The sequence below is a fragment of the Chamaea fasciata genome, unplaced genomic scaffold (assembly GCF_029207755.1).
Source record: "Chamaea fasciata isolate MVZ Bird 193981 ecotype frontalis unplaced genomic scaffold, bChaFas1.0.hap1 SCAF_4, whole genome shotgun sequence".
Lineage (NCBI taxonomy): Eukaryota > Metazoa > Chordata > Aves > Passeriformes > Sylviidae > Chamaea > Chamaea fasciata.
In genome coordinates this window covers 63,273,140-63,298,673 of record NW_027094089.1, presented here as the reverse complement: position 1 = coordinate 63,298,673, position 25,534 = coordinate 63,273,140, and the positions used below count along the sequence as shown (strand labels likewise).

The window sequence follows — 25,534 nt, the reverse complement described above, 5'->3', positions numbered from 1 at the left end:
CCATAAATACTATAAATACTACTAAGCAAATCAATCTTTTGCTGCTCGTATGATTAAATAAAATGTAATTCCTACACGTCATGTTACAAGGTCATTGCTCTTACCATCTAATATTCCAAATATTTAGTTTAGAAATTTATTTTTATATTTGCATCATTTATCATATTTGAGGGAAGATTGTTATTAATCTATTAATTCTTTTAAATCTATTAAAGAATTTGGACAAAATGTATAGCAAAAATAACATTTTAGGATGCTTTGCTATTTAAATAACTATGATTCATAGTGCTTTTGAAGTACTGTAATTCTTAATAATTAATTCCTGAGATCTGTATTCCTTTCCTAGGCTTTTGTAAATAACTTTCAAGCTGCCAAGGAAGCTCTTACTGAGGCAACTGTTCGAACAGCAGAGAAAGCAGCTACAGGTGTAAAGGAGTTAGCAGAGCGTAGTTCCCGTTTGGCACTAGACATCAATATCAAAGCACCTGTTGTAATAATTCCACAGTCAGCAATGTCTGCAAATGTCCTAGTGGCTGATCTTGGTCTAATCACCATGAAGAACCAATTCTTTATTGCTAAAACTAAAGCACGGTGTAGTCTCCCACCTGTTATTGACTCTATGACGGTGAAATTGAGTGAACTGAAGTTATACAGGTAATGTAATGTCAATATTTTTAATTTCATTTAATCCTTTTGGGATTCTTCAGTTAGAGAACTTCAAGGAGTAGTTAAATAATTAGTTAATGGTTGTTGATTGACAGACTGTTATCTTGCAATATAACAGGAAACTAGTGTCTTTTTAAAGCACTGAAAATGTATGGTTCAGGAAAAAGAACAATCTGCACATCTTAAATAGAAGCAAATGTTTTTTCAGGGTAAATTGTGTAGTACTATAGATTTATGCAATATTCATTACTTTGGGACAGGCTATATCTATTTGTATTAGACTGTTTTGATGGGATTTTCAAGCTATGCATAGCAGCAAAGGTACTGAATTAGATACCTATAAAGAACTATTTGAAAATGGTCCTCGATTCAGGGGGTTCATGAAAGGAGAGGGAATGGAAGGGGTTTTTCAAACACAGTTGAAGAGCACAGAAAAAAGAAGGAATTGCTCTTCACTGGAGAGCAGGTGAGAGGTCCTGACTGGCAGGAGTTTGTGTGTTGCATGCCTAGTACCTGCCTGATACCTCCTCCCTGAAAAGGAGGGAGGTCTGCTTGGTGGAGTAACGCTTCAACTAGAGCTGCTTGGAGTAGTATAAAGGCAGTTTTATAGCATTATTTTAAAAAATGAGAAAAAGACAGAAATGTGTTTTTTAGCATGTGAAATATGTAAAAGCTGGGGGTATTTTGCTTCTCTTCGCAGATCTTACTATGAGCAAGATTCTTTGCAAACTGAAGTACAGCTGCTGCAGCCAGTCAACCTGGAAGTAGCCGTTGAACGAAATTTAGCTGCTGCATGGTATAATGAAGTTCCCGATATTGAAATATCTGGCCGACTCAAGCCTATGAATGTAAGCACTTGTTTCTGAAAGGAGCTATTAAAATATTTGTGGAAAATAGATTCATTTTTCTCTATAGAAGTTCAAGCTCAGTAGTTAAGGTGTTGTTTGATTTCAAGACATAGAGGTAGAACAGATTTTGTTGCTTCATAGGGGAAAAGGAAATTAATAGATTTCTGTTGTAATTTAAGCTCTGTATTTCATCTGTGATACTCCAGGCAGACTTCGTACTATGAATTACTGTTGCTAGTAAAAAATGCTTATTCTGTTCTAGCCTTTTGCCTGTCAACGTCTTTCAGTGAAGGATTGGAAAAGTTGGGGTTTACTGGTTTGTTCAATAGCAGTGCTCAATTTGTACTGTTTTGAACTATTTGTATTTGTACTGTTTGAATAATTATTAGTGACGTGTTGTGCCACATAGACACTCACAGATCTGTAGGGCCAGATGGGATTCATCCTAGGGGGATTTAAATTTAACATGAAAAGAAAAAGTGTAAGTTAAAATTCAAATGTAACATAATTTAAATTTAATGTTAAAAATAGAAAGCCTGTGAAGTGTCAAACTATGTCTACATGTTTTGACATAGCAGTTTCTAAATTGTAACTTGGTAGGGAAAGTTTGTGGATGAAAACAATGTGTGACTGACTTCTGATTTCTAGAAATTACTGTAAGGAACTGTGTGAATTTGAGAAAAATGTTCAGCATCCTAAACAGATTCTCAGATGAGATTTATTTGATTTACCTGTTTATTTGTAAGCTTAGATTTTAGTTGTCAAAAGTTATGCAAACAGAGTTGTTCTGACTTCTGTTCCAATCTTTTTAAAAGCTTATTCTTAGTCAGGAAGATATTACCACAATACTAAGGACACTAAACGAAAATGCAGGTGAAAGCTCTGGTGCATCAACAGCTTTGCCAGAATCGAAAGCATCAACTACTCATTCTAGTGAAATGCATGGTACTTCTCAGCACTCTGCAGGTAACATTTTCTAAAATTACATCATCTGGCATTTTTAGGTATTATTGTCAATATATTGGATTTAAAAATGGATGCCAGATTAATTTGTGTATACCAATACTGTAGAATCACAGAATAATTAAGATTGCCCTCTTAATCAGCCCTGCCAACTCATAGGCAAGAATCCTTTTAGGAATTTTCAAAGAAACCCCTTTGAGACAGATGAACCTCATCTGTCCGCAGTAGTCCTGGTACTACATCAATTGCCTCATATTCAAAAAAAGAAAATTCCACTGTTGTCAGCAGCCTTCAAGCAACGTGTTCATTAGGTGGGTTCTCCTGTTCATTTCAGCGTTCTTCCCTGCTACTGATGGGATCAAGGAAAACCTCACCTTATGCTCCTGTTCCTTCAACCAGTCGTCCTGAAGTCCTTTCTAATTGCTGGAGGACTTTTTTCCTCAGCCTCATCATTGCCAACCTGTACTAACAGAAGTGGGTAATAATCAGGGGGCTGAATCAGTCTAGAGGATCTGACAGAATCACAAAATGGATCATGTTGTAAGAGACCACAGTGGGTCATCTGGTACAACCTCCCTGTTCAAGCAGGGGCATCCCAGAGCTCATAGTGTAAGATTGTGTCCAGACAGTTCTTAGTTCTCTCCTGTGAGGGAGACTCCACAACCTCTCTGGGCAATCTGAGGCAGTGTGTCGTCACCTGCACAGGAAAGAAGTTCTGTTTGGAACTTCCTGTCCATAATTTTCAGCCCTGTCCACCTCCCAGTCCGCTGATCCAGGCAACACTTGCTGAGTTTGTCTTTGAGGATGTTGTGAGAGGCATTATTGAAAGCCTTGTTGGAGTCACGGTAGACAATAACCACTGCTCTTTGCTCATCCATCCAGGTAGTTATTTCATTATAGAAGACATTCATGTTGGTCAAGCCTGATTCCCCTTGGGTGAATCCATGCTGACTACTCCTGACCACCTTTTTGTCTTCCACAGAGGTAGAAGAGATGAGCTCCAGAATGAGGCACTCCATCACCTTTGCAGGGATTGAAGTGAGGCTGACTGGCTGGTAGTTCCTTGGGTCCTCCTTCATTGCCCTATTTGTAGACTGGGATGGCATTTGGTTTCTTCCAGTCCTCAGGCATCATTCCTAACCACCACAGCCTTTCAAAGATGATTGTGTGCAGTTAGTTCTCTCAGCATTCATAAATGTATCCCATCAGGGTCCATGGTCTTGTGGATGTCAAGATTGCACAGGTGTTCTCTAACCCAATCCTCCCTGACCAAGGGAAAGGCTTTTGTCCAACATGCCTTTACTCTGGTCTCCTGGGTCAGAGATTCCTGAGGGCTGGTCTTGTCAGTGAAGACTGATGGAAGAAGACATTCAGTAATTCCTCCGCTTCCTCTGTTACCAGTGTCCTTCCTCCATTTAGCAATAGTGCCATGTTATCCTTAGCTTTACTTTTGTTGTTGGAGATGCCCTTCTTGTTGTCCTTAACATCTTTGGCTGGATCTAATTCCTGATGGGCCTTGGGCTTCATTGTCTCACCTTACCCTGACAACCTCTATATGCATTCCAAGTAGCTTCACCCCACTTACATCTCCTATGTATTTCCTGCTTACGTGTGAGTAGTGGCAGAAGCTCTTTATTCATCCGTGGAGATCTCTTGTGCCTTTGCCTGATTTCTTCTTCGTTGGCCCGCAATGGGATGCCAGTCCTTGAGCCTGGAGGAAGTGATCCTTGAATATCAACTCCGCTTCCCTGCATGGCATGTTCCCATGAATTCTTTCAAGAGAATTCCCTTAAGCGGCTAAAGTTCTCTCTCCTGAAGTCTACATGGTTACAATCTTACTTGCTGCATTGTTCACTTCTCACCCAATACAGAACTCCACAATGTCATGATCACTACCCAGCCAAGGCTGCCGCCAACCTTCACAGCCCCCATAAGGCCTTCCCTGCTTGTTAGTGTGAGGCCAGGCAGCACAACATTACTTGTGGGATCCTCCTGTGTCCATGGCAAGAAGCTGTGATCAATGCTTTTCAGGAACCTGCTGGGCTGTTTGTGTTTCAAGTGATGGTTCTGCAGCAGATGTCAGGGTAGTTAAAGTCCCCCAACAGAACCAGTGTTGTTGTTTCTGAGGCTGCTTTGTGCTGTGTATAGAAGGCCTCATCCACTTCCTTCTCCTGCTTGGATGGCCTGTAGCAAATACCCACAACAGTGTCATCCCTACTGGTCTGCCCTTTTATCCTTACCCATAAGCTTTTGACTTGCTCATCATCTACTGCAGGACAGAGCTCGGTACATTCTGGGTGCTTCCTCACATAGGATAATTTTCCTAAACAGAATATAGGCGTTCATGATGACATTCCAGTCATGTGAGCTATCCCACCACATCTTTGTAATTGCAGTTAGGTCAAAGTCCTTTGACTGCACACACATTTCTTGTTTCTCCTGTTTGTTTTCCGCACTGTGTGCATTGGTGTACAGGCACATTATAGAAGTATTTGATTGTGCAAAGGGATGCCCCCTAGTCTGTCTTGTGGTTACATCTTCGGATGTACTCACTAAATGTATTCCCTCTTAAGCCTCCTTTTGCTGCTAGGGTGGTCACTGTAGTTCACCCCTTCCCACACCTTTTCTCTGTCAACTAGACTGTCCTCCTACCCCTTCAAATCTAGTTTAAAGCTCTCTCAACAAGCCCTGCTAACTTCTGAGCTAAAATTGGTTTTCCCCTTTGAGACAGTAGGACCCTGTTTGGTTCCAGAAGGCTCAGTGTTCTTTAAACTGACTAATGATGGACAAACCCAGAATTCTGATGTTAACTCAGAATTGTGTTACCAGGGTGTTCATCTGCCTGATTTTCTTGACTGTGCAGAAGAGAACACAACTTGTGTTCCAGATCCCGTCTCCTAGTAGTATGTCTTACCTGAGCCCCAGGAAGGCAGCAGACTTCCCTGTGGGATGGGTCCAGTTAGCATGCAGGGCACTCAGTTCCCCTCAGAAGATAGTTGCAACAATTACTGTTCTTTCTCAACCTGAAATTGTGATACGTTTGGTTGACTGACTTGCTCTGGGCAATCCTCCAGGTAGACCTTCATCTTCGCTATCATTTGCATCACCCTTAGGTTCTGGAGCCTCATACCTATTTCCTAGGGTTACTTGTGAAGGCAAGGGAGGCAGTTCTCCTGTTGAGCCCAGCAGGGACCTGTTTCCATTTCCCCCTTTTGTTTTAGATCCCCTCCTTCTGTCTGATGGTAAGAGTGTTGGAGCTCCTCTGACTTATTCTGAGCTTGCACCTCCCGCATTTCTCTCAGGAATTTTCACCAGTCTGTTTTTCTGTCACACGCACTTATTCTCTTCAGCCTCTCCACTTCCTCTCTAAGCTTAGCCATCAGGCTCAGCAGGTCATCCACCTAGTCCCGCTGCACACAAGTGTAGTATCTTCTGTCCTCTGGTGCTAATGCCAAGCTCAAGCACTCCCTGTAGCCGCAGACCTGAACTGGTGCATGCTTCTGAGGAAGCTCAGTTTAGATTGCTGTGCTCCTACCAGCAATGGCTTTTATGGAGATCACTGTTGTATCCTCATGGGGTAGGTGAAAACCACCAGGTGAGCTCTCCTCAGGAGCTGGGAAGGTCACTCTGCCCACCTGCATGCCCTGCCCACGTGAACTGCTGCAGCAAGTACTGTGCCACATCTTTCTCATGTCTTAGGTCCGGTTTGCCCTGCTTTTCACCGTGCTTCAAGTTGCTCATGCTCGCTAGAGTCATTTAAATCTCCCTTGCTTGTTCTGGCAAGGCCCTCACCATGTAGGCCTCACTTAGGAGAGCTCCTGGGCCCTGCCAGTTCTCTCCCATCTCTTGGGTTCCCTTGACTTTGGGAACCTCCTGCCAGGCACTTTGAGGTATTTTGCCCTACAACTGAAGCCATTACTGCTGTTGTTGCTGCTGTCACTAGTTGCTCCTTGGCTGATGAGGTTGGTTGACAGTGGACCTATTATTGTTATTGTGGTTTGACCTGTTTCTGACAGTAATAATAATAAATAGAAGCAACTGAGCCGCTGTAGTGAGTTTTGGAGCATGATGTGTGATGTAAGGGTCTTGTTTTCCTGGCCATAATGCAAGGCAGCACTTAAAAGTTTATTGACTGCATTTGTTAACATTCCAACTTTGGAAAGCTGCCATTTTACTCTTTCCTGTATGTTTTGGTTTTGTTGCTGTTCTGATTTAGATCTCTTTGTCTGTTGTAATGATGGCACATTACCATGGAATATTAAGGGGAAGTTGTACATCTGTGTTTTAAAGACAGTAGAAATCTCACATAGAATATGTAAGGGAAGTGTTTCATATTCTCAAACATTGTGTGATTTTGCCAAAAGTAGTTACATAAAGCCTGATAAACACATGTTAAGTGTGGGTGGATTTACATGTGGGGAAAAAGGGAAATTGCTGTCTTTATGGTCATAAGCGAGAATGTTTTGGTTTTGTTTTTTCCTTATTTGCACTCAGGTAATTTTCTTAATTTTAACCATTTCTCTGATTCCTTAAAGGTGTAACTGTTGTGACATCAGCTGTGGTGGAATTGCATTCACCTATGAAAATAAAAACAGCACTAAAACTGGACTTCAGATTTGACTCTCTGACTTTAGTGTTGTATAGTCCAAATTCAAAACAGGTAAGTATAATTTTGGTTACAACGAGCAACTTGAAGGTTGCCTAGAGTCCTGGAAATTCTGAACAAGTATAGCTTAATTTATGACAGAGAAAGTGTGTTCTAGCAATAATAACAAATGTGATGGAAATGAGAGAACAGCTATTTTAGCTAAATTGATGGGCAGATACTACAGGAAATAGAATAACCTGCGGTAGCACACAATATGTGGCATCTTCTGTCACCTGACTAAAAACCTGATTAAAATTTATATTAATTTAAAATATAGTTTGGGAAGAAAAGTATGCAGTGCAATGAAACATATTCTTTAGTTACGCGTAGAGATGGGTACATGGACACACACAAAATGGTGGAGAAAGATTCTTAAATTTGTCAATAGGAATGAATTTATATTCATCTTGGTTTAAACTTACAAAACTTGTCACCAGATTTTTTACTAAAAGTTTGTAATTTCTTAGAAACTTAGGTCTCTCTCTTATATAAGTTTGTTTTAGAAAGATGGTAGAAGGGCAAAGCTTTGCTCTTTGAAAGATTTCTCTTGTGTGTTGTTTGTTGATTGTGGCTGGCTTTTGAATTAGTAGTGGCTTTATTTAATTTATTATGATTGAAAATATCATCAGTTAGAATAAAATTCTGTATCACATCTATATATTATTTTTGTTACCTGTAATGAAATCTACAAATGTTTCATTTAAACAGGTTAACAGTTTGGATCAGAGAGATGACCTTTTGAAGCTTGCAGAGTTTAAATTAGTTCTCATGTCAGCTGCACTGAAAATGTTATCAGATGGTTCAATGAATGCTTCAGTCAAACTGGCAAACTGTACATTAGATGATAAAAGACAGTCAATCCAGAAGGCCACACCCAGGTCTGTAATTTTACATAATTTACTGTTTATTAGAGTTAGACAGAGTTCATAATGTTTCAGTTTTATTAGTATTCTGTTAAAACCGCAGTTGTTTTAGTGTAGGGCTTCTTAAAGTACATGTTACTGGGGATTTATGTGTTTCATGTGCCTTTTGTTTCACATATCTTTATGAGAGACCAGTGCTAGATACAAAAAATGGAATAAACTGAACTTTAAATATAAATTTCATAAATATGCGTAGAAATCAATTTCACTTTCTACTTCAGTGAAGTGCTGAGTAAGACTGAGATGATGTTTCATGAACAGTAACAAACCTAAGCAAAATGTAGTATTTTTGGTATGTAAACAAGGAAATATGATGGTTTGGCTTGTAAAAATTATTTACACCTTTAGTTACCAGTGTATGGGATTCCACTTAGTTTTAAAATTACATAAAATTTGTGCAAATATTTTTATTGGTAATGTTCTAAAGTTATTTGTATTGCTTTTTAAATTTGGTCTTGTTAAGGTATTGCCTCTGGAATGAGAGTGTTGAGTGTGTTCCAGTGTTCGTGGATGGCTTTTTATTGTTTCATTAAATGCCTCCTTAATTGTCTTTCAGAATGGTGGAAATGAAACATGGATTTGAAAAGAAAGTTATGGTGGATGTAAACTATAAACAGGGGAGAGATGGCACTGTTCTTGATGTTATTGTTCAAGAGATATACCTTTGTGCAAGCATGGAATTTCTACTTACTGTAGCAGATATATTCCTAAAGGCTAATGCAGAAAGTGCTGCTGCACAGAGAAATCTCAAACAGTCATTACCTTTAAAGGAGCAAGGTATATACCAGTATACACTGGAAATAGTTTAAGATCTGTATTTGAATGTCAGCTTAATTTTGGTATTGTAATACTAGGTAAAAAAGACAATATTCATTTTATGCCATTCCCTTTGTTTATATGTGTAGAACAGCTTGTAGCCATTGATGTTGCTTTCTTTGCATCATGGAAATAGGTTAATGACCTTTAGTCTTTGTGTCCAAATGAAGTCTTGTCTTATTAGAGAAAGAAGATACCTAAAAATGCATGTTTAAAATAAAATGGGAATAATATTGGAGCATATTATAGTGTGCTTACACATGGAATTGGCCTGCCTGATATTGCTGCCTAGAAATATAATTTCATTTGTCTACTGATGTGCATTTCATCAGAAAACCGACTTTCAGCTTGAAAGTACCTGACATCAAAAAATGGTCCACCAGAGCATCAGAGCAGGAAATATTCTTTTTATGCTTCCAGGCCTCAGGTAGATCTTATCTGGTATGCCAAAGCAAGTCCCTGTTTTTTTGGTGTTGTTTTCCTCTGCTCTAAATATCCTGGTTGTGCCCCTCTCAGCCAGGCTTGTTGTGGTTATTTGCTGATGATTGAAGTCTGAACAGATAAAGAAGTCTTATATAAGTCTTATATGAATGTGTATTTTTATTGCAAGTGTTTACATTAGGCATCAGTAATGCTGCATTATTGCCCTGTGGAAAAATGAGGGTTTGCTACTGCACAGAGCAGAAAATGTGCCCAGTATTTTTGTAAGACTCTTATCAGTGCTGGCAGATGTAGGTATGGTGTGAAGCTGATACATTTGTTAATGTCAGAGTTCATAACAGTGGTGATACTGTTATCATTTTCATTTTGACAGAGAAGCTTTGTGGAGTCTTTTGTTGTACCCAAGAGTAATTAGATTTGAAATGGCTTTGTGCCTTCAATGAAGAGGCTAGAAATGTCAGTTGCAAGGATCTACAGATTTGCTAACACTAGTTATGCTAGATCTTACGCCTAAATAGTCAAGGCCTCCCTGTAAATTACAAGACTTATATAATTATTGTAATTAATAATATTAATTATAATAATAATTAATTATATTAATAATTAAGTCACAACTAGAAAATGGTTGAAATTGAATCTTTGAACAATTAAACTAATGTAATTTATATTTCTGAAGCATCTGCGCAGCCTGTATCTACGATGGAAATGAACGTTGTTGTTAAAAATCCAGAGATTGTGTTCGTGGCTGATTTAACAAGAAGTGATGCCCCTGCATTGGTGGTTACAACACAGTGTGAGGTCTTCATTAAAAGTAGCCCTGAAAGGTACAGCATGACAGCTGCTGTTAGAGAGATACAGATGAAAGCATGCCCATTTCTTCCAGAAGAAAGGAAAGGGAACATTACTACGGTGAGTTTGCAACCGTTCAGTGTGTATTTAAAAGGTGCTGTGTAACTTATTCTACTAAAATACAAGTAATTTCTGAAATGTTCATCATTAAAATGTATGCTACAGTATAGTAATATATATTTACAGTATGAGTAAAATTTTGTGGCTAACATTTTGTTGATTTTATTATCTTTTGTCTGATAGGCCTAAAGTATTGTCTTAATCTGTGGCATTGGGGTTTGCTTTGTGTGACAAGCTACAATGCAGAGCCCCAAGGAGTAAAATGTGTAATTATCTTTCATATCCCATATAAGCCCAGTAAATAGAATTTTTTTAAGTGTACGCTATGTCAAATGCAGTATAATAAATTTGGAGTGCTATCAGTTTAAAACTTAGTGTTAAATCGCTATTTAAGAAAATAAGTGTCACCAGAAAAAAATAAAAAAGGGGAAGTGCATATTAGGAAATAGTTTACTTACTGTATGCTGTTCATAAATTCCTTTATGTTAAGGTCCATTGATGAATAGATATTAAAGCTCCCTATTTATATTTTGGGAACAGAATCAGACTTGTTAGTTACTGACTAGGTGGAAGTGCACTGACTCCTGTAGTTTCTTACAGCTTTTCTGCCTCTACAGCAAACTGTTCCTCAGTTAACTCTGTTATGATATTCTTGCATCAGAGAAAATATTCAAATTGACTGTATATGCAGCAGTTACCCATGTCCTCAAACCACAGATGAATTTTGAAGAGCAAATCTTTTCAGCTCTCTGTTAATGCCTGCTTACTTATGGAGTGATGTAGGAAAGACCAAAGCTATAAGCAGAAAGGACTGGGGCTTCCCTTTAATCTCAATTTCAGGTAGAATCATAACACCTGAGTTTACTCCTTGGGTATACGCAGTCTTTAATTGCACTAAGATGTTAATCTAGTAATTTAGAAAGCAATGCACTAGCATTGAAAGCCACAATACAATGCAAATTTGTTCGCTTCTCTTTTTGTAACTGGCAAATACGGCATAAATGTTACTTTATTTGTAGAAATCTATTGGAAGGGTTTGCACCAAATTTTCCCTCTTACAGGAATATCTTCTGATGGAGCCTTGTATCTCAGACTGTAGAAACAAGGAAAAAGACCTGAATCTGACAGGATGCTTGTGCTATAGAGAAAAAAAAACCTTGAGAGGACACTGGTTTTAGTGTTTAAAACAGTACCTTCCTTGAAAGATGTAGAAAGTGCTTGAGAAGAGTTAAAAAAAAAAATTTTACCTGCAGGTAGGAGCATAACTGGTCCTTTTGAAAGCATGTAAGCAAACCTCTGAACCCAGGTTTTCTGTAAACAGTTTAATTTTAGTCTGGGAAAGTGTACTAGTTTGAAAGCAAACCAGTAGGAGATCCCAAGTCAGAAATACAATTTAATAGGAAAATTAAAATAAATGCAACAGTGCAGAAACACTGGCAGAGTTAGAATACAACCTTGACACCCTGTTGGTCAGGGTGTTGGTAAGCAGTCCAATTAAATGGTGGCTGTAATCCTGTTGGAGTGATAGATGTGGTTCTGTTGAAGCAGTGATCCTATAGAAGGGTTTGATCTTCCTGTGGAAGTCGAGTGGTGGTTATGTAGCTCTTGTCCTCTGGGAATTCAGTGGATAAGGCTGTCTGTGGTCTTCTAAACCTCACATTATACCCAGATAGGAATCCTTAGTTCCTGCCCCAGGGAGAAGCATCTCACAGTGGGTTGAAGTAATTTTTGAGTCATGCAGTGAGTTGATGGCCCGTTAACAGAAGATAGCCCCTGGAGGGAGTTTTCAGGGATGTGTCATGGAGGAGATAAGGAACACTGCCCCACCTGGTTTTAACAGCTTATGAAGATGGTATTAAAACACATACTTTTGGGTACATCTTGCGTTGTAACCTAAGACAGAAAGTAGTTGGGTTTGATGAATTAATCCTTTTGATGACAAAATCATCAAAACTGAAAGAGACCTTCAAGATCATTTAATCCGTCAACCCAGTCCATACTCAACCCTAAACCATGTCCCCAAGTGTCATGTCTAGATGCTAAGTAAGGAAACTAACCTCCGGATGTAAAATAGGATGAATGATGAGGGTTGTTTTGTATATTTCTCATATAAGACGAATCTGTTACTTTTCATTCCTGCATGTAATACAGAATTAGAAAAAAAGGCAATTTGAGCAACAGAGTAAAAAAAAAAAAAAAAACAGAAAAAACCCTGTGTTAGATCAAACTCATTTGAGAAAAGTGTGGTCTAACTGATTCAGGGTACGTCTATGCCTCGGGCATCTAATTTAGATACGGACAGAGATGTCAGAAGAGATTGCAGAATCATATGGTTTGCAAGGACAATCATTACAGTTTTTGAAAGACTGACCATCTTAGATGAGGATCAGATAAAAAATTTTCCTCTCTGTGCAGTGTCAGTAGAGTCTAATTACATTTGAATGCTCTATTAATAACACAGCACTGGTTTTGTTTATGGCCTGCCTCTGATTTGGTAAACTTTGGCAAGTGAAAACGTTCACTGATCGCAAAATAAAGTTGGAACTGAGTGATTGTGATTCAAACAGTTGTATTGTTGTTCAGGAAAGCTGTAACTGTGTTGTGGCTGTGTCGCTACTGATAAAGTGGTTCTCCTCAGAAGTCAGAGGCATGATGGTGCAGTGCATTGAAGGCATCTGCAGACTTTACTGTAAGAATGGAATTACTGAAGTATAATGCTTTTTACTACAGCTGACGTTTCAGTCTTTAATGATTGAGAATGGCTGAGGGGATGCTTCTGGATACTTTTTTTTTTCTTTAAACATGTTATTAGTGTTCAGATTTCTCTTAATTTTGAAAAACCGAATATTGGTAAGTTTTCTTTCAGTACTTTTTATGCGTATGATTTCAAAGTAAGTTTTTATTAATATTTTTTTTCTCTATATGACATGTGTTTTACTTTATTGTATAGGTATTGCAGCCTTGTGACTTCTTCTTTGAAATGAAACAGTCAGGTACTAATCCACAGACAGCTGATCTAACCATTAAATCTCTAACAATAGAAGTAAGTAGACTTATTAGTATTGTGTTTTTAGTTTTCTACTTTCCACTCAGCAGGCTATGAAGTTGCTTCAGAAATGACTGAAGCGGGAAGTTGTTCCTTCATTAGGTCACCTACCTGTTGAGCATGTCAAAATGAATAATTCTGAAAATGAAAAACTTTGTCACTGTGCTTCAGTTTTGAAATCTGCGTTTTATAAAATGGCTGGTATGCAGAGATAAGTTTTGAAGTGTTCAGATAAATGATTGAATGATGTAGTTTAGAAAGCTGCCATCTGGGGGCTGCAAATCTGAAAAGACTGGACTATTGCTTGTGGAATGGAAGTATGTTTGAATGAGAATCCTGTAGAAATGGAAGTGTTTTGTTATTGTAGCATACTTGTTACTCTTTTGTGTCTGAAGCTACTGTTTCTGTACTAGATTCTTATTTCCTGTTATTCCAATTTCTTATTTATAGGTTTCACCAATAATCATAAACACAGTAATTACTATTACATCAGCCCTTTATCAAACTACAGAAACAACAAAAGAAGAGATCAGTCAAATTCCTCCTGATTTGTGGAATAAGAAAGATATAAAGAATCTGAAAATGTGGTTTCTTGAAGAGACTAATGAAAACGAAGAGAAAAATCCAAACACTGAACTGGTTCCCACAGGAGAATCATTGAAAATTAATATAGAATCTGTTTTTCTAACACTTGAAGCTGGGGTTGGGCACAGAACAGTGCCAATGCTTTTAGCCAAGTCCTCATTTGTTGGAGAAGTCAGGAACTGGAGTACTCTAATCAACCTACATTCTCGTCTTGAGCTAGAGGTGAGGAATCTTACGAAAAGAAACAGAAGTTTTCCTAGGATGCTAAACCCTATTGTCTAAGTCTTATACACTTGTTATTTAGACAATAAAAGAAAAATAACCCATGCATTTGATGACTAAACTCCTGCAGATATGTCTTGTGGGAGTGTCATGGGAATGATGGGGTTAAGATAGCTAAATTAAAATGAAAATCTAATGCCTCATATGTAATTTTAATCAATGGCATAGTAATTGGTATTGTGCAGCCTCACATTTACACTCTTTGCAAGTTCCTAAAGACCTGTTTCATCAGTGTTAACTGTCAGAATAGCAACTGGCTAAAAGTATCTAATAATCTTCAGTTAATATTGCAGTAGAATATATAATGTGTTGTTTCTATAAAATACAACGTCGTACAAGTTTTCTTCATAAAACATCCAAACGGACTCATGTGGAAATTAGTGAGAAAATTCAGTGGTTGTTGTAGGTAGATTCTTCCTTATTTGTAGTGCTTTTGAATTCCAGCGTGCCTAACGTTTAAGCAAAATTATAGTTTAAGTGGCACAGTTTTACCACTTATTTGGAACGGGTCTTTGCAGTAGAGACTTAGCTGCCTCATTTACTTCTCTAATGCATTTGTTTCATCTTAATGGTAGCAGCTGAAAGTGCAATCTGATTATGAATCTTCTAGATTACCCAAATAATTGATATACCTGTAAATCAGAATTTTTTATTTAAGTTTTATGTAAATTCTTAACTGATTTCCGGATTTTGATAGGTACATTATTTTAATGAGATGTTTGGTGTGTGGGAACCTTTGCTTGAACCGCTAGAAGTGGAGAAAACGGACTTATTCAAGCCATGGACTCTTGAAATTAAGGTACGGTTTCCATAGCTGAACTCAAATATCGCATTACAATACCTTAGAAAAAGCAAATGCTCTCCACCTTTCATTTCTGAGACTAACAATTTTGTTCCTTCATGTTGGTTTTGGATATATTTGGATAAAACTACTGAGAGTTTTTTCCCAAGAGGTAAATGAAACAGTTCTTATACAAGGAAAGATCCAAACTCACAGATCTGTTAAATACTCTCTTTAAGATGGCAAAATTTTATTCTAGTTGCATGAGTTAATCATAATAGCCTTATATCAGTTTGTCCTGTTAAGCTATACGCTAATGATGCATTCAGTGATTTCGGAAAGGCAAGCCACTGCTCTTGTTCCGCAATAGTATGTGTAGCAGAATTGAATTTGAAAAACTGACAGCTGTTGAGTAGCAGAAAGAGTACTGTAGGAGTAGTGCTTTTACCACTTCATTTTCATCTTTCTTGGAAATAGTCTAGATTCTGGTCTCAAACTAGATAAGGCATTTTCAAAGGATGGGGAGGTACCTTTTGTTTGTCCTCCTTCTGTCTTAACTGTTTCATTTCATTGTTTCCTGACTTTTTTCAGAACTGTTCAAGTATTTTTTACCCTGAGAAGTTGCTCAGAATTGAAGATCCACCCTTTCCCTAGGACTATTATTATCAAAAGCTTTATACAGTAATAGCCTTAGGAAGATAAAGACTATGGACTGAAATAGTGCAGTTAAGAAACTGCTGTTAAAAATACCCCTCACAATTTTCCAGAAAGGTACAAGACATAAAACAGGAGAGATAGAGAATTGTGAGGCAAATCTCATGTCTTCTCACCCTGATATGAAATATAACTTTTGGAATACATAATTTCCAGAGGTGTTGAAGGCTCGAGAAATGTATTCCATCAGTTTTGTTTTGTTTTGTTTTTTTCTTTCAATGAAAAGAAAACAAACTAGGTATTTGATTTGGAAACACATAAAGACTATATTTGGGGACTTTTTTAACACCAGGAAGTACACAGTGTTACTCTAGAGGTTAAGATGAATATTATCACACAGTATTTACAGGATGTGTTGGTAGTTAGTATATATTTCCTTTTGAATAATCATAAATTTAGCTACTGTTACTGGAATTTCACTGACTTCCTGAAAATATAATTTGTCTCTTGTCTTATTCTCTCCCTCTTTCATTTTTCTTTGAGAATAAAAACATAAAAAACAGTAAAAAAAGGGAAAACCAAGGCAGGACATAGAAATGGGAAAGGGGGACAGGGAGAGTCTTGAGGTGAAACTTTCTTCTAGAGAATGGTCAGATAAGAATTCTAACATCTCCTTTCAGATGAAGAAAGCTAAAAAAGCGCTGTTTGAATCAGATGATGATGAAGAAGAGAACTACAAAGTTCCAGAATATAAAACAGTGATAAATGTTTCCTCAAAAGACCAGCTCAACATTACACTGTCCAAGTTAGGACTGCAAATGTTGAGTAACTTGGGCACGGTAAGAAAGATTTCTTAACTATGCAGTGTTAGAATTGCTAGATGAATACTTGCAGAGATCATCTTGGTGATGTCTTACTCAGTATGTTCATGTTTTTTATTGATTCTTTGCTTTCTAGGCATTTGCTGAAGCAGCTAGTCAAACTTCAGACATCTTCAAAAAAGACCGAGCACCATTTGTAATAATAAATTCTTTAGGAGTTCCCATCACGGTCTCACCTAGTGATTCTTTTAGTGTCCTTAATGTTGAATTTGGAGCAAAAATATTTCATTTAGAAGACAAAGAGAGTTTAAATATGGAATTTGTCAGAACTAGAAATGAGAGTGACCAGTTTACAGCAATGACAACACTGAGTAGCAAGAGATTTTACATACAGATCTGTAAGTTCCAAAATTCATACATCTTCTGTTTTTGTAGATATTTATCATACATAATACAGTTTCTTATACAGGTCAATAAATTTTGGAGGACAACATAACATGAAAAGAGTGTCTCTTTGAATTCTAGATGCCTGGCAGTATTTGAAATCCTGCTCTAGCCTTCGTGGCTTAAAGTTATATAAGTCATACTTATTAATTTTGCAGCGTAGGTTTTCTACTCTGATAAATTATTTATGTATAATCTTTATTGCAGTCTGATATTTTTTTGCTTTTATATATTATTGCAGAATTCAACTGCTCAAAATAATTTTTGTGTTAGAATTGAGTCCTGTATATGTGTGTGTTTACAGAAGTTGCTCTTAAGAAGGGTATTGTTTAAAAAAAGATTGTTTAAAAAAATTTTAAACAAACCACGGTTAAAGCTAAAATTAAAATTTAGCTATTTTAAATGGTGTATTTGTTTACAATTTGAATTGTTTTATTGTAGCAATTGACAGTTTTTCAAACTTGACCGGATGATGTATTAGTTGAATTATTTTTACAGTGTAAGACCTGTACTTTGTAATAAGCCATTACATCTCGTAAACATTTCCTGTGAGGCACTAATTTTATTTGCAGTAGCAAAACCCACTTAAATATTTGAATGATGGACTCATTTACTCTTTTCCTTGTGGCAAGAAAAGAATCTGCTGTTTCCTTAGTAACATTGCAAGAGCAGTGTATTAAGAGTGCTGATTGTACTTTTTCACCTGGCAGATGGTTTTTTTATTACTGGATTGAATGACACAGAAAATTGTATTGAATGCACATTTTTGTCTTTCAACTCTTTCTTTATGCTCCTTTTGAGTGTTTCATGTCTCATCTTGTAAATTCTAGGTCCGCATAATCATTCTGCTGTGGAAAAGATTCCGTTGACTAAAGTGGGTCGATGTATTTACAAAGTGAGACACGAGGAATCGGGTGTTGAAAGGTCTATTGTCAGTCAAATTGACACTGTTGAAGGAAGCAAGATGATAACTATACGTTCCCCTATTCAGGTCATTATATATCCATACATTTAATTTTTTAATGAATGGAAATGATCCTGTAGTCCTTAAATAAACATTGAAAAAGCATATTTTAAATGTATTTTATGGACATGAATGGTCCATATAACTTTGCTTTGTGTTTGATTTTTCAAGACTAAAAAGTATTTTCAGAATGACAGATAGGTTGGATGTGGGGTGGACATCAATCAGATTTTGGATCAGGATAATTCATTAATAGTGTTAACTAATACTTGCTCTAATTTTGGTCTTGAACTATTTGCTTTGTATGAAGTGATCCAACTTCTTTTTATCTTATATTGGTTCCACAAGTTATCCTTCAGTCAAGTTATTTCGTTTTCTTCATCCTGTATCATTGATAAGTTATTTTCAAATTTCGTACAGTGTCAGTTGACAAGTGAGATCTTCGATTGTATATGTATTTTGATTGAGTAGCATTTTTGATAAACATTATATGGTGTATACCTGCAGTGATGAATGAGATATTACAGTTTTATAGAGATAGTGTTCTTGTTACATTTCAGTTGCTTTTTTTCGCTCAAAGTGTTTTGACTTGATTAATAACAAAATTTACAATTTGATTATTTCCTATTTTTTTAAGAGCTAATTAATGCTATTAAATCAACCCAGAAATAAATAAAAAAGAGTGTTTGCCAGAAAGATAAGTATGTGCCCCAGAATGGACATTAAAGATTTAACCTTAAACTTCTGACTTCCCTTACACTTTCACCATATGGATTTTTGAACCTTGTATCTATTATATTTTTAGGTGACCACTGTTTGGAAAGTAACCATATAGTTGAGATTTACTCCTCTTTGGTTTTTCAAAGTCTTGTGTTTCTCCTTGAAAAGCATTTTGCAGTTAATATATTTATTTCATAGACAAAATACAGCATTAAACTGCACAACAAGATTATTTAAAAAGATTTGCTGTTTTAGAGAAAGTTCTTCTGAAATACTGACCTTGAATGGTGTATGGGTAAGATAAAAACCAAGACTTCTCATTCTTTCTTTATTAAGCTCAAAATACTTTGTTTTTACTAATTTTACTAGTTCTTTCTAATGTGTGTTGCTGGATTTGTATTTTACATAGATAAGGAATCACTTTGCAGTCCCGTTAAATATTTTTGAAGAAGGAAGATGTTTAGGGACTGCTTTGCCAGCAAATGAATTCAACATACCCTTTTCCTCTTACAGGTACTTTATTGTATTTTTCTTTTATCATAAGATATGTTTATACATTTTTTGATTATTGTATCCATACAATTATGCTAAAAGCATTGTTTACCCTTGCTACCTAATACTGAAATAATACTGTGCTGTCAGTGTTGGGTCGGATCTTCTCAGGGCATGTAGTCTGAGTTAAACAGTACTATTTCATTGTTGCATTAAAAGTATTTTGAAACACATTTTTATGAACAAGTTAAATTAGCTTAGCTTCTTTAAAAATATGAGCAGAGGTACTTCTGGAACACAGTAGTTGTAATTCATGTGGTACACTTCTTGGTGGATAATGTTTGGTGAAGTAGTGCAGCTTTTTTGTTTTTTCAGAAAAGCCATCTTTTGATTTTTTGATTCTAAAGCAAAAATTAAAAGTTATACACTTAAACTCCATCAAAGATAAAAAACCAGACTCATCAAACTTGGAAAAACTTGGCATATAGCATAGTATGCTATTATCTCATTCAAGCTAGTAACAAAACTGCAATGACTTTAAATGTACATTTTAGCTGAACTGTCACCAAGTTTTAGGTAGATTGGTTTGCTTTGATGGATTTTTTATGGTTGCAGAGACTTCTTCTGTTTTCTCCCAAACACTCTCCTCGTTTTTTTACAGCAAAAGCTTTTGTATCTTCTTCATCACTTAAGTTATGTTTTACTCTAGATTCATTAATTAATAGATATTTCTAACCGTCTGTATAAGATTTAGTGATGTTCTGATTCATTGCCCAAATGAGTTCCACTAGGTGGTCAGGAAATGTGTTAAAACAAAAAATCTTCATTCAGGAGCAGCTGTATTAAATTAAAGCCATTGCCTTATAAAAACCATGTGTGTAAATAATCTGTGTACTAACTTACATGACTGAAAAGAAGGGCACTTTCTGCACATCTCTTTTAGGAGTAAGCTGTTGATCCAGGCCTTTAGCTTAGAACAGGAACAGAGCAACACTTGTAAGGAAATTCAGTAGTCTCTTCATAAGAATCTCCAATAACCCTTTCTTTGTAAGGGAAGTATGTGGACGTATGGAACTAAAAAACCCATCTGTTACAATAGTTTGCTATTTTGGGATCCTTTCTATTATTTGAGTCTTCCTTTATCTTTATCCTAAGATAAAGGCAGGCAATGAACTACTGCAAGAAATCTTCCTAAATACTAATAACATTAGAATCTTCCTGTTGGATAGTACTTTTTTATAATTGAAACATTTAGTCACATGTTAAGTGTCTCAAAATGTTTTCATTTACAGATCCATACTGAGTTTGCAACCACTAGCCAATGAAAACGGAGTGGGTGGAGAATATGATATGTGTGAAGGAATTACATTTGATGAAATTATGAAAAATGTTGACAGTTTATTACAAAGGAAATGCCAATCTGTGAGGTCAACTAACCACTCACTTATCATCAATATTGTTCCTGTAAAAGATTCATTGACAACTTCATTATGTGCAGAAGATGAATGGGATTTTCCATACGTTGTTCATTTATGGCCTTCTGTTCTTCTCCGCAATCTTCTTCCTTACCAAATAATTTATTCTGTAGAGGTAATTACATAATACTTGAATTTGAGTGATGTTTCCCACTTACAATATGAAGGCTAGTTGAAATAGAGATTAGGACAAAGGGGTTCTGATGGGAGTATTTCTCAAGCAAGTTCACAGATCTTGTAACTGCAAGTCTTATATAGTCTAATAAAGTCTGTATTTCCAGAATTGAAATATTATCACAGAATGTGAAATGTGGTGTTAAGCCATGCTTTAGATCTATATGCAAAGTAAAACCTAACACTGTACAAGTTGGACCCTCTGAGAGCCACTCAGTTTCTCAAGTGCAGCTTAAGCCTAATTAAATAGTGCAGCTTTTTCTATGAAGACTGCCTCAAGTGGATGACTCTATGTTAGCATTTTACGTGCAGTCACTGATTTTCAGCAGTAGCATGCTTTTAACAAATTCTCACAGGCCCCCCTTTTTGCCAGGCCTTGGCTTGAATTGCAGCCTACTGCCAGACTTCAGATTCGTTCCAGATGAAATGAAACAGTTAGGTGCACTTTGACTGTTAATAGGCGTTCTTTCCAGTCCCAGATGAGAGACAGTCTTGAGTAAAATACCTAAAACATGCAGTGTAGACATTGATTCCTCAGCACTATATGTTTCTTTCTGTGGATCTGGTATAACTGTCCCACTCCTTATTGATGTCACATAGGATAATAGAAATACAGTTAGGAGACAGTTTGTTTTCAGATGGTCTTAATATTTAATATTTGAACTCAAATAGTAGAATCTAATAGTAAAACTTCATCACAAATTGCCGGGACTGGAGACTGTAGCTTCTACCAAATGTATGGAGGTAACAGGATCTGTATGTCTTTTACAAATGTAAATTTAGTGAAGAAAATACTGTGTTAAGGAAATTTTAAATTTAAGAATATTTGTGTGTTTGAATTTGGTGACGGATGGGCTTTTTGATGTTGAATACTGATGACCATGCATTAAGTTTTTCTTTGCAAAATGTTGTTTTAAGATAGATGTTTAGGCAAGTAACATAGTTAAATAGCACAAAATGTATTTTAAAGTTGTGCCTAAATAGCTTGTATCTTAATTTTTAAAGCTGAATAAAAAGTAAAAGTTGATGTGAATTTTGTGTATGATTCATGTAAATGTATCCTGTTTGGTGCCTGCTTGTCTTTTTAAGGGAAATGGGAACAAATATGACACTCTACAAGAAGGATGTTCAGCCCAGATTCATAATGCAGTCTTGGACCAAACAAAACTGGATTTGCAGTTGCTTAACTATCTTGATCAAAACTGGAGAAGCGAGTACCATATAAAAAGTAATCTGCCTGATATCAGCTTCACAACATTTCACTGTGTCACAGAGCTGGATAAAACTGAACTGGATATTGCTGTTCACGTGACCTACACAACTGGGCAGATGATAATAGAAATTCACAGTCCCTACTGGATGGTGAATAAAACTGGTCGAATGTTGCAATACAAAGCGGATGGTATTCACCGCAAGCATCCTCCAGATTACAAACAGCCCCTCCTTTTTTCTTTCCAGCCTAAAAACTTCCGTCAAAATAACAAGGTATTGTATTTTGCAAACCTGACACCTCTATACTCCCTTATGTTGTTGTATGAAAGTATTTTTATATTTTAAAATGTATTTACTCTATCCTATGCTCTGTAAAGGGCATGAAACCTATAATATCTCAGTCTAAAACCAGTGTTCTGAAATAAGCATGTTTTGAAATATGCTTGAGATAGGAAATTTATGTTATCGGAGGTGGAGTTGAAAGAGATCCTCACTTTGAAAGAAGTTCACTGAGAAGTGTTTTCTAAATAAAACAAGTTCCTTTTACATTTAAACTGCATCAATAAAGTTCTTCCAAATAAGATGTAGAAATTGTGTAGGAAATGTAAAGCTGTGGTGTTTGAACAATGAACGCTACTTGAAAAATTAATACTTGCAATGGTGGTTGGTAGATTGATTCTTGGTTAATAGAATGCTAAGGTTAAGTTCACCTTTGAGTTTCCTGAGTTTTTTATTGCTGAATGTTACTGATGGATGAATGATATGAGATTATAAGGGTGCATTGATTATCATTTGAAATTTTAATTATGATGTTTTTTCAAGTATCCTTATGTGATTGCTTCCTCTGGAATGTCTTAGACTTACGATGCTTATTCCACATTGATTATAACTAAGCATGGTAGAAAATACATTTGTGAGATGACACCGGCAGTTGTTACGTCTTGACTTTTTAATAGAAACACCAGTATTTCCATTTATGTTTATGCATACTTTATATATATAATTTTAAATGTTGTCAGTGACTTGTAAATTGAAAATTAATTCAGGGTGCTTCTTCACAGGTGCAGCTTAGGGTAACTGACAGTGAACTGTCTGATCAGTTTTCACTGGACACTGTTGGAAGTCATGGTTCTGTTAAATGCAAGAGTCACAAAAAGGAATATCAAGTGAGTTAAATCTATCTTGAAATTTCATTATTTTCAGGAGTTATAAATGGGGTTGAAAAAGTGTACTTAAAATAATGTTTTTCTGTTTACAGGTTGGTGTCACCATAAACAACAGCAGTTTCAATATTACTAGAATTGTAACCTTCACTCCATTTTTTATGATTTCAAATAGAAGTAAATATACTTTGGAAGTAGCTGAAGAAGGCAAGGAAAAGTGGATTCCCATTGTTTTGCAACAGGTAATCTTATAATGGAACCTATTCTAAATTGTGTCTCTTAGCAAAAGAACTGGTTTGAACACTCACTGATGGAAAACGTGAGCCATATATAGTATTCCATGACAATGCCTGACTATACCATGCTTTTTCAATAAACAATCTGTGTCCCTTACCATTTCTTAGTATTGCATTAGGACATACTGTAAAGCTGCTTTACATTGTAATTGGAATTTTTTATTCTGTCGCCTTATGTCATAAATAGTATGAGAAAAAGACCTCTACTATGTTATATTATTACTGTATTATCTCTCTACAGTGACACTGGACCTTCTGTTCAGTTTAGCAGTGGTATGTGGTAGAATATTTTGGCTGATCAGTATGCATTAAGCCACTTTGGTATGGGAGGAAATTCCCTTGTGTGGATCAGTTCAGAGAGATCCAAATAGTTCTTCTGGATCTAGTCTCACTTCTGCCTTTAAGTGCTCAATGCATACTTCCTAGGAAGGGATCCCTGGCCCTCAGGCCAAGTGATGTGAAAATGGGTTTAGGGCTTTTGTCCCTGCTGCAGAGACTGTTGCAGACTGGGTGTGCGTCTTCAGCTGTTTGCACTGCAGTATCATACAATTATGTTTTGTATGTGTGCTGGGTCTTGGGGCCATCAGGCCTTCCTGCAGGACATGTAGGAAAAGCAGCACTTGTTTGGGGAAGTGTTGGAGGTTTCTTTAAGCTGTAAGTGATCTGTAGTGCCTTCTGTGAAGAGTGAAATCCTTCCCCTTCCCCCTTGACAAGAGCATTATCTGAAACAGAGTTTAGCCTAACAAAGTGTGGTTGAAGGCCCAGTTGATTTTTTTTAGAATCCTTGAAGTATAGGATTGTTAGGCTTTGAAAAGATTTCTAAGATTTCTAAGAAAGTGTATCCAGTCCATCCATTAACCTGGCCCTACCATAAATTAATCACCACAAAAATAGATCCCCAGTGCCACAGCCCCAGATTTTTTGAACGCTTCCAGTAATGGTGATTCAACCACTAACCTGGGCAGTCTATTCTAATGCCAGACTTCCCCTTTAGTGAAGAAATTTTTTCCTTATAGGACTTTAAATGTCCTCTGAGGCTGTTTCCATTAGTCCTGATGCTTGGATACCAGCCCCCACTTTGCTACATCTCCTTTCAGGCAAATTGTAGAGAGTGATAAAGGTGTGAAATGACTGTATCACTATAGTAGTGTATATGTAGTAGTATGGGCAACTTCATATCTAATTTCTTACTCTTAGGAAATAAGGTCAAATGGTATTATTTCTTTTTTGGGGGTTTATATTTGAGATATTTTTGCTATTAGAATAAGCCAAAATATTTACAGAAAGTTCTGAAATTTTTGAAAAAACTACTTAAAGGTAATAGTTTTGAAAGTTGAAATACATTCTGCATATATCATCTCTAGTTTTTCCCATGTTGGCTGTTCTATTTGTTTGCCTACAGGATTTTCTGGTTTGTCCCACAAATGTCAGCGTTTCTTAGGTGTTTCATAATTGTATTGATTAATCTCAGCCTTCTTTCAGTAATAAAGTATCCAGAGAAGATTTAATCTTAGGATCGATCACTCCTAAGAACTTTTAAAAGGTTAGATGTGGCAGTTAACCAAATGGACAGTACAGGTCATCAGAACAATCTGTATCCCCTTCTAAAGCCTGTTTTCACATTGTATCAGTATTTTCCCCTTTGACAGGCAGTGTCTAAAAATCCATGTTGCTTGGTCTGCCAGGGTTGTTCTCTTGTAATTCAGTTGCCTTATCCAATATGTTTTTCATCTCTTCTAAATGTAGGTAGTATCAAGCCATCTAATGCCTGTGATTTTTTTTTTCACATTTATGTGAGTTTCATGAGTCTCATTTATGAGAGTTTCTCACATAACTCTCTTACATTAGGTTGATCTTCAAAAATGAATTAACTTGCTGAAATGTTAATGCATATTTTGGCTTACTTCTTTCTCCCACTATTCTATTTTTTGTAATTTTAATTTAAGTGTACCTACTGATATATTTTTTAAATTCACTCTTCTTTCTTAGTGACAGATAACTTGTCTTTTCAGGAAAAAAAGCAACTCTTATGTAGAATTAATCTCCTCTGAGACACCTTTCCTGTCTGGAAAGTAGTAAATATATCAGAAACCTTAATCACTATTTCTGGGAAAATCTATTGGTCTTCCTAGATTGCAATAGAGTTTGTTGGACGGTGTTTAGTTTGCAGTGGCTTGCTAAGGACAGTCCTTTGAATCATGTATAGGGCGA

At 36.5% G+C, this 25,534-nt stretch overlaps 1 protein-coding gene across 1 annotated transcript in view; it reads left to right on the top strand.

Moving 5' to 3' along the window:
* VPS13A (vacuolar protein sorting 13 homolog A) overlaps window positions 1-25,534 on the top strand; it is a 101,639-nt gene that overhangs the window by 43,625 nt on the left and 32,480 nt on the right. Inside the window, exons 33-50 of the mRNA XM_066181792.1 lie at window positions 347-654; window positions 1,367-1,514; window positions 2,330-2,480; window positions 7,013-7,137; window positions 7,834-8,003; window positions 8,605-8,825; window positions 9,982-10,214; window positions 13,165-13,257; window positions 13,711-14,067; window positions 14,825-14,926; window positions 16,243-16,401; window positions 16,520-16,781; window positions 17,658-17,818; window positions 18,921-19,024; window positions 20,296-20,593; window positions 21,742-22,137; window positions 22,926-23,030; window positions 23,123-23,269. Coding sequence (XP_066037889.1) covers window positions 347-654; window positions 1,367-1,514; window positions 2,330-2,480; window positions 7,013-7,137; window positions 7,834-8,003; window positions 8,605-8,825; window positions 9,982-10,214; window positions 13,165-13,257; window positions 13,711-14,067; window positions 14,825-14,926; window positions 16,243-16,401; window positions 16,520-16,781; window positions 17,658-17,818; window positions 18,921-19,024; window positions 20,296-20,593; window positions 21,742-22,137; window positions 22,926-23,030; window positions 23,123-23,269 — 3,540 coding nt within the window. The remainder of the gene's footprint in view (window positions 1-346; window positions 655-1,366; window positions 1,515-2,329; window positions 2,481-7,012; window positions 7,138-7,833; window positions 8,004-8,604; window positions 8,826-9,981; window positions 10,215-13,164; window positions 13,258-13,710; window positions 14,068-14,824; window positions 14,927-16,242; window positions 16,402-16,519; window positions 16,782-17,657; window positions 17,819-18,920; window positions 19,025-20,295; window positions 20,594-21,741; window positions 22,138-22,925; window positions 23,031-23,122; window positions 23,270-25,534) is intronic.